Source organism: Arachis ipaensis, chromosome B3, assembly GCF_059453495.1.
Source record: "Arachis ipaensis isolate K30076 ecotype BB chromosome B3, ASM5945349v1, whole genome shotgun sequence".
Taxonomy (NCBI): Eukaryota; Viridiplantae; Streptophyta; class Magnoliopsida; order Fabales; family Fabaceae; genus Arachis; species Arachis ipaensis.
This window is the reverse complement of record NC_142438.1, coordinates 31,442,483-31,453,557: the sequence shown is the minus strand read 5'-3', so window position 1 is coordinate 31,453,557 and position 11,075 is coordinate 31,442,483. Positions and strand designations below refer to the sequence as shown.

Below are 11,075 nucleotides of genomic sequence, written 5' to 3'. Positions count from 1 at the left end.
TTTTAAACGTGACAAACTGACATTTCTTTCAAAGTGATATAGTTGCACGACCCATTGTCACCCCCAAACTTATTTCACTTGAAACACTGGCTGAAAAGGGCTGGGATTTTGTTCATCTTTTTTAGCACCAAGGATGGGTACCTCTTTGATATTCGTGACAAGGTATATCCTAATTTGGTGAGGCAATTTTATGCGAATATGACATACCAAGATGCTAGAATTGTTTCATATGTCAAAAATCAAGTGATTATTTTAGATAAAAACCGTATTGGGGAAGCTTTAGGTTATCAAGACACTGGAATCAACGTTTTCACTTCTGGTAAATGGATTCTAATTTGAACGTTAGCCTAAACACAGCCCTTTGCTTTATCTGTGGCCAAGACTTTCTCTGTACCGGACTTACACCAACACACAAAGCTCTTGGTCCCATAAATGCGCAACTCCATCGCATTATTACCCATTTCATTCTCCCTCAAAATGGGTAACCTTGTGTGACACTCTAGTTATGTATGCTCTCATTCAACCTTGTGGGACACTCTAAGGGACTCCAATATCCTTTGCATACCTTGCATACCTTATGATGAGACACATGCATGAATGTGTGAAAATTGAGAAGAATGATGGACTACCATATGTACTATTTCTTACAAAAATTTTTGCATTTCATAATGTTGATCTCTCAGCTTAAAATGTGAAAGTCCATAATTCATTCTTAAAAGGAGGTGGTGCAGTGAAAAGAAACTGACAGCCAACCCACTAAACTTCCAAAAGACTTCCGGATCCCTGACTCACCTACCGATCCAAAAAGGAAGTCCAAAGGGAACAAGATTAAAGTCCTCTCTCGCATTGTTAAGGATGTGCTCAACCTAGCTATTTTGATGATCATGCGTACTAAGATGCAACGCAGAGATGAAGTTGACCTCAAGTTGGAGCTTAGAAAGTCAAAGCAACATATCGGCATCGTGGAACAGTACTTCAAGGAGCTAAACGACTTTTCCTACCTTTCGAAAGACGAAGAAGTGGGAAGTTGGGAAGTTCAGCTGGGGGGTCCGATTCTGATGCCTAGAAGATATCTCTCGCTGTTGTTTTCGTTATGAGATTTTCAATTTTATCTCCTGTTCTGAAATTTTTTTTGGATGATTGTAATGACTTATAACCAGTCCTTTTATAAACTGCTAAAACTCTTTCCTTGCTGCAGGTACCTTTAGTCTCCCTCCTTGATGACAAAAGGGGAAGAAAGTAAAGATATTAAATCTTTTTTTGGTTTTTCTATGCACCTTGGTTTTGGTTTATGCTTTTTATCTATGATATATTTTTTTTATTTGATTTACAGGTGCTAATCAATAATTCCTCTAGCTCTGAATCTTCTTGTCTTGTGCACTAAGTTTTGTCTAGCTTTTGTTTGTTCTATATTTGCTGCTTAAGTTTTTCTCAGGTCCTACAACTCTGTGCTATTGCTTTTGATTGATGAAAGCTCATAAACATAGGGAGCTTGCTAGAAATAAGGAAAGTCATTCCATTCTCTCCTTTATTTGAAGTTTAATCATGTTTGTCATCAAAAGAGAGACCGTTGAGTCAAGATTTGATTTGATACCTTATGATGACAAACACAATTAACTATTTTCTATTATATCTAATTGTTATGATATGCAATGTAGGATAATCAAGGAAGCTGAAAATGTGCATATCTATCGCATTAATTAAAATACCATTAAGAGGATCTCAAGCCAACATTAGAAAAGATGTTGCACATCAAGGCAGCAATATATTCATTCCAAGAATAAAAGATTGGACAGCTGCTGCACATTCAACTCAAGAAGGAAAGTTTTCCTCTCTTCAATATTAACATATTGGAAATCAGCTTTCAAATTGATTGGAGAGCTGCCGCTCGAAAGTTTAGAGAACAAAGGAAGGTTTTCTCATTGATAGCCAACGATTAAGAGCTTTGAAAGAGTGCAATGGGTAGTCGATGAAAAAAGAAACTTCTCCAAATAGAAGAAATGACATCAAGCTCTATAAAAGAAGATTTGTTTCAAAGTAGGAGGCAACCATTCGAATTATATCTGATATGAAACACCTTGTCTTCTTTCCTGTTTTTAGTGTGTGTTCATACTTCTCTTTGTTCTAGAACTAAGCTTTCTTAGGGAAATAAAACGGGCAAAAGAGAACACTGCATACAAAAGCCAAAATTTCTGAGTTGTTGAGTGCTTTGTCTTTCGAAGAGTGTGCTGGTTTGGAATGCACTTGGTTCCCCTTAACTAGGTTGAGTTAGCACCTAGGTGAGTGACTAAGCTTGAGATAGCTTAAGTGAAGGTACAAGAGTGTGAGTCTCTTTGTATTAGTATTTGTAATCAAATTGATCATAGTAAAAATTTCACCATTGTTGTAGTAGAGACTGGACGTAAATCACATTAGTTATGCACTTACGAGACAAAACAAAAAATAATCTCCTGAAACCAGAATTCAACATAACTTGTTTTAAAAGGTAGTTTATTGATTCAACCTCCCTTTTTAACTCACTTGGAACCTTCAGGATCCTTATGTTTCTCCTGCTTGTTCTATTCATTAGCTATGATGTGGTTGATTTCAAAGTATAAAATCTCATTTAAATTTAATAACTAATGTAGTGCAACTTTGCATAAAATTTTATATAGCTACCAAAAGGAACATCATAACATAAGAAAACTAATCATAAATCAATGTTTGTAAGCAGCAACACCTCACAAATGCCCATAATCTATGGGAAACTTTATAGGTAAATAATTTCTTTTCTTCCCATTATTCAAGAAAAAAATGGATATAATCTAAATTTGCACATAAAATTATAAAATAATATCAAAACACGTCATCCATCTTCTAGGAACTCCCTGTGTACGTGCATGCATGATGTGCTGCAGTAATTATAATTATAGCGGTGGAAGGGAACTTTACCAGCAAGTGATGAATTACAACAGGAACAGTAAATTTCACCAGCTAATCCTCCTTTAGGTTCTGAAATGGCATGTGTGGAGGTTGAACAGTTCTCTTGAATTTTGAGGGCAGCTATTCTTCTCTCTGCGGCAGCTGCTCTCTTTTCCCTTTCTTCAGCCTGCGCTCTTCTTATTTCCTCCTTTTAAAATAGAAAGAGAATTGAAATAATGAAAAAAAAGTAAATGTCTGTTTATTCATGATCAGCATTTTATAGCGAAATAATTAATAAAATACTCGGATGGAACTGTCATTTTATCGCAGAAACATGTAGCATGGTTAGCCACATTGCTAATAAAGTTTTAGAAAGACATGGCTTGGACTAGATCTTCAGCTTTAAAAATAACTAAACAAATAACACGTTCTAACCTCTTTAGATAATTTCACACCACTTTTGGATTGTGCTTGTCCCTTAGAAGAAGCTGGGGCAGTCATTTGCTTCTCTGCAGCCTTCGAGTCATTCTTAAGCAACGCAGCTTCTGCCTGAATAAGTTGTTAAAATTTTGTCAAGACAATGTTTTTCGACAAAAGAAGAATGAAGATTAATTGAGTAAAACAGTATATATGCCGTATGCTAGATTGCTAGTTATGGGAGTTAGGATCGCAGATTAATTGAAAAATCAAAATCTTCTCAACAAAATGTCTGTTGAAACTCTGTAGCTGGCCGAGGTATTGGCCTGAATGGGCCATCAGCAACAAGACAAACAGAAAACAACTTGTGACTGTAAGCACTATATTAGTAAATTTCCTTTCACAATTATCATGAAAGCTCATTTGTTCCTGCAAACTTGCTCATGACTTAATTACAAACTTATTGTGTAACTGTTAACGATTCAAGGCAGAGGTAGAAAGAAACAGGTATTATTTCCAAAAAGTGAAGTTATTTAGATTTAAGATTATACCAAAAAAATAAAAAATATAAATATAAATAAAAAATAAAATCAATGGTTTTAATTTTCTTAACCATTGTAAAATAGAATCAGACCCATAACATTTGAATTGTTGGTAACCAAAACAAGTTGAGATTTACCTGTGCCCTCTTTTCTTTGGCTTTCTTTAGTTTCTTTAACTCTTTTGCTCTGGCTTTTCTCTTGGCTTCTTTTTCTGCCTGTTGAAGCACAAAGGGACAACAGTATTAATCTGGCATGGTGGTTATTGCTAGATGATAATCAAAACCAAAATTTTAGATCAAGTAAAGAACATTGCACACTGCACACCAGAAGTAGTCAACCAAAGGTACCTCCTTTACAGATAAAATGTTTCAATAAGAAAGGTATATAGCCAATAAAAGGCCAGGTTACAAAAAACCGTAGGTTATGTTGGGGGGTTTAATCATTACTTATGCCATGTAAGTCATTAAGATTTAAGCATCAAATCTGGATCATGAAGCACATTAACATTGTATATATGTAAGAAACCACACACACAATATAAATAGTAGTACAATTGTATCATTCACACTGATGATGAGAATTACCAACAAGCAATGGGAAACAAGGCACTAAAGCAGCCCTACTCTCCCATCTAAACAAGTATCATAATCTTTCCAACCATCTAAACAAGCCATTGTTGGCATCAAGTTTGGCATGGTACAAAGGCATCAATTCTTCTCGCTGATGTGATCTGAAATCAGACCTATGTCCAGATAATTGCACATATTTATTGCCATACCCCCCCCCCCCCCCCACACACACACAAAAAAAAAAAAAACAAAGCACACACACAAAAAATTGCATACACTTATTCTGTGTCTCAATTTTACTACAAGTAATCTTTATCAGCAAGCCACCAAAAGTAAAGACTAAAAGAGAACAAAATGGGAAACACATCATGTTAATCACCTTTGAATTTAGGGGGTAAAAAAATTTAAAACCCTTTCTAGAAGCATCAGAATCACCTGCTTAGCAGCTTGTGATTCTTCCATTTCTTTGGTCAATGCACTAGGAACTTTTGCAGCATGCCAATCCCATTTGTCAGGGTTTGATGCCATGAACCTTCTAAAAATATTTCTGACTTCCTTCTCATTAGCCAACATATATGGAGTCCGCGCCCTTTCATCTTTAATGCAAGGATCCAAGCCCTGTTCCAGGAGTTCCATGACGTTGTGAGCGTCTCCAGATTTTGCTGCTTGATGTAATGGAGTTGATATGCCAGGTAGCTCATTCTCACTCTCTTCATCACTCAAAACAGGTTGTGCATCCTTTTTGCTTGAACTAGCTTTAGCCTCATCTTTGTTATCCAACTCAATCATGTCCCCTTTGCTGGAGAGTGGGTCTGTATTTCTTACAGCAGTTGGAATTGATATTAAGCCCTCTTGGTTGCTTTGTAATGTTTCCTTCTCATCCGTTTCAAAGGATACTTGAGTCAACTGGCTATATACACGTTTTGCTTCCCTAAAAGTAGGCCTTCGAACAGTGAAAGGAATATTTCTGATAGCACAATGCGGATTGGAAAAGAGTGATTTTTCTCCATTATAGAACAATTGACGACTACTTGAAGGTGCATTTATAAAAATGCATTTGGAAGCATCAAAATAAGGTCTCCAAGAAGTAAGCAGTTCTTGAACTTCCTAAAATATTGGAATGCCCATCCAGAATAAAATATCAGTATGGCATGAATGAGATAAGAAATAAGCATGCATTTTCCTGCATTTAGTTTTAACAGGAATGATTGCAAAGTCAAATTGGAGGAAGAAGAATACGAGTTAATTTGTTAAATTCATGACCCATAAATGGAATCATTAAAAACTGGAAATGATTTTATTTGGTTTGAATAGAACAGCTAGAAATAAAATCTTATCATCTTATGTTAGGATTCATCATACAAATTTTCAGTTGAATTGATTTTAGAATCAATTCTTATATTTGGAATACGCATTTAAGGTGAAATTAATTTATTTATTTTATCACTTTAAAATACGTTTTACCCTCAAATACCCCGCAATCCAGTCTGTTAGGCATGGGCTCTATGAGAGATAGAAACCAAAAGTAAGGATGAAATAGTCCATCTATTTGAAGTTAAATTGGGAGAAATGGCATCATATTTGACCAGATTTTTGAAACACTAAAACCCAAGAAATTTTAAAACCTAATTCATTTCCTATTTTTTAACAATCCAAAACAAGCTTTAATTTAAAAGTCAAATCAAATCCCATTTTTCACATACAAACACAACTGCTAGGGCCAATTATCAGTATCATATTTGGAATAACAATTTGTTGAGTATATTACTTCATTATATAACAATTTATAAATCTACACAGAATCACACATGACATTCAGAATTCTTAATTCTACATTCTACAATTACAAGAACCTAGTCTGTACCCATTCTGTACATATACTTTATGTTTGTTATGAGAAGAGATATTGTTGTTAGATAGTGGCTATTAGTTTAGATGATGCACTAATGGAAAATAGTTGATAGATGCCTTATATTTATTACTCTACTCTCTATTCGTCTTTTCTATTGTAACACACAACAATCTACAGTTCTACACACAAGTAATATATTATCTTTCTGTCTGTTGTCTAGTTACTCCAATAGTTCTGCCGAATAACCATGAATCATAACAATGTTAAAGTATTCTTCGTGCTCTTAAACTTTATTATGTGATATATAATCTTTCAATATACGAAAACGCCAGACAACACTTGCACTCTACCCATTCAATTAAAATGAAATCAATCCAATAAATTTTACGAATACTTCACTGAACTAATTTGAAATCATTAGAGGTCCATTAACACAAGCTTCCCATATCCCAAAATGAATTAAACAGCATTAAGTCACTGGTTACAGCAATCATCAGACAACACCCTCAAAATTGATAAACTATAAATAGATCTGCTCTCAGCTACTATAATAGTGTATTCCATTGCTTCCCTTTCTTGTAAAATGGTCACCACTTGAGCCACAGAGGATGCTTTTTGACCAATAGCTACATAAACATATATTGCATTTTGTCCTTGTTGATTGAGAATCGTATCTGTAGCTACTGCTGTCTTACCTGTTTGTCTGTCCCCAATAATTAATTCTCACTGACCACGCCCTGTATCATTGAATCATTAGCAATAAGTCCTATTTGAAGAGGCTCATATACAGAACGTCTCGAAATAATGCCGGGAGCTGGAGATTCGATTAATCGAGATTCGGAAGATGAAGTTTCTCCTCGACCGTCAATTGGTTTAGCCAAGACATTTATAACACAACCCAAATAAGCCTCACTTACTGGTATCTGAGCAATTCTTCCTATTGCTTTTACTGAGCTTTCCTCTTGTATCATCAAACCATCACCCATTAATACAACACCAACATTATTTGATTCCAAATTTAAAGCAATCCCTATGGTACCCTCCTCAAATTCCACTAACTCCCCCGCCATTACTTCATCAAGACCATAAATACGATCAATACCGTCACCTACTTGAAGTACAGTACCGGTATTTATAATCTTTACCTCATTATTATATTGTTCAATACGTTCGCGGATAATTTTACTAATTTCATCTGCACGAATGGTTCCCATGAGTATTTCTTAATTTAATTCTAGAAGAGAAAAATGATGCATGTATTCTAAATTTACTAAAGAAGAAGGACTAATGCATTATTTTGTATCTTTCATTTCCCCAAACATGCCAATATTAGCACTGATGGTACATAAATGTAACTCGTTGTTCAAGCAACTATTCAACGTTCCCAGAGCTCCTTGTAAGGCTTGTTGGAAAACCCGTTGTCGGACTTGATTAATCGTTCTTTGTTGTTCAAAACGAATAGTTTCATTTTTGTAATTTTCTATTTGTTCCAAAGTCGTATAAATTGACTTAATTAAATTCAATTTTTCTCGTTCTATTTCAGAATAACCACATTAAACTGCAAAACAACACCTAATAGCATAAAGTAAGGAAACTGAAAAAATATCTTTGCAATAATACCTTTTTTAATGCAAGTTCATTATGACGACGAAGTGAAGCACCAGCAGAATGTGCAGCCCTTCCAGAAGCATCTTTTGATGATTGTTTCTTTCCAGCCTTGGCCCTCACAACATATCTGCATAAGAATGATGAGAAATTAATAACACAAAAATAAATAATTCAAAAATTCTCATTCAATGAAAAGAACTAGTGATATTAGAAAGAATTGGTGAGGTTAAAAATACTTATTTTCATTTTTACATAAATTACTGTACCTATTCAATAATAACTTATCTAATGGTTAACAGAAAAGCTAAAACATGAATAACAACTAAAATAACAATGACAACTACACCCTGTCCCACTAGGCAGAGTTGAACACAGATCAAATGACTCTGAAGAGCTCATAGAAAATCATGTCAAAGTCAAACTATTAAAATCTAAATCTTTTTAAATGTTTGCCAATAGTTTTCTCTTGGACTCAACTTAACTCTAAATCTTCGGTTACCCTCCATCTAATTAAGCCAAACAAGAATTCATCCCATGCCTTGCACTGGAGAAACGCAATGCCTAAAGGAAAGCTTTAAACATTTTCCTTGTTCTCAAGAAGGAAATATATAATGGATGATGCATCTAAACCCTTCTAAAAGATTCTAATTTCAAGAAGCCAACATCATAAATCAATAATTGAGCATTAAATCTGGAAAACTCCAATTTGATAACTGATGCATCAGAAGTTGAGAACACAGAATGAACACCAGTGTTTGGTAAGGAATTAAGATTGCATCAAGTCTCCCAAGAGTGATAAATGAGGGTGCTACAAACGAAAGGTAATGCAAGCTTTACAATGTTGGCTTCCAACATCACAGGTCAGCAAGAAGCATTAGGTTTCTGATAGTTAACTCGAGCATAACTCATTCACAACATCCAGGAAAAATAAAAACCAAGTACAACATTGCGTATGGGAACAGTTAGAATGGCATGTGCATTGTGCATGTCTGTTGCAATAGATTCTCTCTGCCAAACATGTCAAGCAAAGACTATTACTTCAAATTTTAGCCGAATTAATTGTTTCCTAACCTGTGAAAGGTCTTGTGAGCCACAACTGCATCACCATCAAAGACACAACCAGCAAAGTGTCCACCAGATGCAAGCAGTACGATTCGCAAATGACTATTATCCCTGGGCTCAAGAGTCAGAGATTTCAACCTCTCACACACTTCGTTCTCTGCACTTCCATTCTCATCACTCATATTCATAATCAAGCACTTCCAGAGAGAAACTCTTTGACCTGATTGAAGACCAACAAATAGATTTTGTTTAAGAATTTCTCTTGATTTGTCACGCACTTCATTGCGATTTTGAGACTCATTTTCACTGTCACTGTCACTCTCTGATCCTGATATGCTTGAAACATCATAGTCTTTGACAAATTCAGATGTCAACACCTCAAAATCCTCTTCCTTAACAATATTCTTTCCCGCAACTGTCAGCTTCACCTGTCATCAAACATTCACGTGGCTATCCATAAGAATAAATAAATAAATAAATAAAACATCCTTCACCTTAGAATGGTGAACTTACAAAAGAACATATTAAATTTCCATTACACCCAGAAAAAAGAAAAAACGATACATGCATAAATAATTGCATTTCCAGGACCTCAATATTTAATTATTAAATAGTTTAGTTCTTCCACTGGCAAGAGAACAAATTCCGAACAGTACAACAAGAATATAACACAATTGCAATTTCAGGTACCCCAATCAAAAAATGTTTGAACATTACTTTTGTTCGTTATAGCAACAAACAACATGCGTATGGTAAATTTGACCCATATTTAGTGCGAAGATAAAATTGCGAGTGAATTTTGAAACTGAAAATTCTAAAGAAATTATTGAACCTCACATTGAATCGATGAATATCAGATTTGAAATGCGAACGCTGGTCTTGGAGGGAATCGAATTGGGCCTTACAGGTGTTGCACGTCCACCTAGGCGCTGAAACGACGGTGTCTTGGGGACCATCGGCGACGACGTTGTTTGAGGGCGTTTCAAGGCCTGCGTTGCGACGATCATTGTCGTTGGGCTCGTAAATCGAAGAGTGAGTAGAAGGTAGAAAGTAGCAAGAGTCGAAGACGCTAGGTGAGAGCTCGAAGACCGAACGGTAATGTTTTTCCTGAAACGACGTCGTCGTGGCAGCGGACCTTGCCGTTGAGGCAGCGATAGTTGGAAGATTAGAAGCCATAGCAGGTATCCTTCTACTTAGTTTGAAGTTTGAAATGAACGTGACTTAAGGCTTGGTTTGGTATCACAATCAACTCTTCAAAAAGTTTTACAGCTTATGCTGCTGTTCGCGTGAGTTAATTTTTGAGCAAAATATCCATACTTCCATAGGCTTCTTTTAAAATAAAAATAATTACCCAAATCCATTTTTTAAAATTTTAAAAGTGAATATTTTCATATTTAAAAAAATTAATATCTAAATTAATTTTTAACTTTTTTTTAGTAGACAGTTTTTAGTTGATTTTTTAACATAAATAACTAATAGAAAATATTGAGTAGGTACATAAATTTGCATACGTGACAGTTGAGTATCTACATGTGCGAAAAAGACAAAACAGTCTCTGATATAAAAATCTAAAATTGCGTCATTTTAATAAAAGTCCTTGAAAAAGGTCTACCCCCAGACATGTCGCCATTGCCAAACCTCGGACCATCACTGCTACTGTGCCACTGTCCCCTGGCGACTCTGATTCTCATAATTAAGGTCGTCAATAAGCAATTCATACCATCAAACAGGGTAAATAGTAGCAATAGTCTTGGTCAAATCAATTATCTTTTTATTGTCTTTGTTTTTATTTTCATCATCTTCAATTGCCTCAACTTCCTTCTTTCTGCGCAAAAAAACTGCAAAAGCCCTTTTCCTCACAGTAAGAATGATTAAAACATTGGCATCTTTATTCTCTTGCTCAGATGCAATCACTTCGTCACCATTTCCTACTCTTCTAGTCCCACGTTGAGGCCTTTGCGAAGATACCACCTTTGAACTTTGTGGTTCTTTTTTAACAGGTTTCTTTCGAGTTGCGGTTCTAGAAGTCGCACCACGCATGATTTGGTGTTTCAGGTCCTTTTTTAGCTCCAATTAGATTCAAAAACTCATACAATCCTTCAACTTGAACCGAATCGAAAAAAA

The 11,075-nt window shown here is 35.3% G+C and overlaps 1 protein-coding gene across 1 annotated transcript; it reads right to left on the bottom strand.

The window, feature by feature from the left end:
- Positions 1 to 2,633: 2,633 nt before the first annotated feature.
- On the bottom strand, positions 2,634 to 10,255 carry LOC107632759 (zinc finger protein-like protein). The gene is made up of 7 exons (XM_088509506.1): positions 9,789 to 10,255; positions 8,961 to 9,379; positions 7,902 to 8,016; positions 4,865 to 5,536; positions 3,998 to 4,075; positions 3,337 to 3,450; positions 2,634 to 3,109 (listed from the first exon to the last, which is right to left on the bottom strand). The coding sequence occupies exons 1-7, from the start codon at positions 10,125 to 10,127 to the stop codon at positions 2,846 to 2,848; spliced, it is 2,001 nt and encodes a 666-aa protein (XP_088365632.1). The 5' UTR covers positions 10,128 to 10,255; the 3' UTR covers positions 2,634 to 2,845.
- Between the last annotated feature and the right edge of the window lie 820 nt (positions 10,256 to 11,075).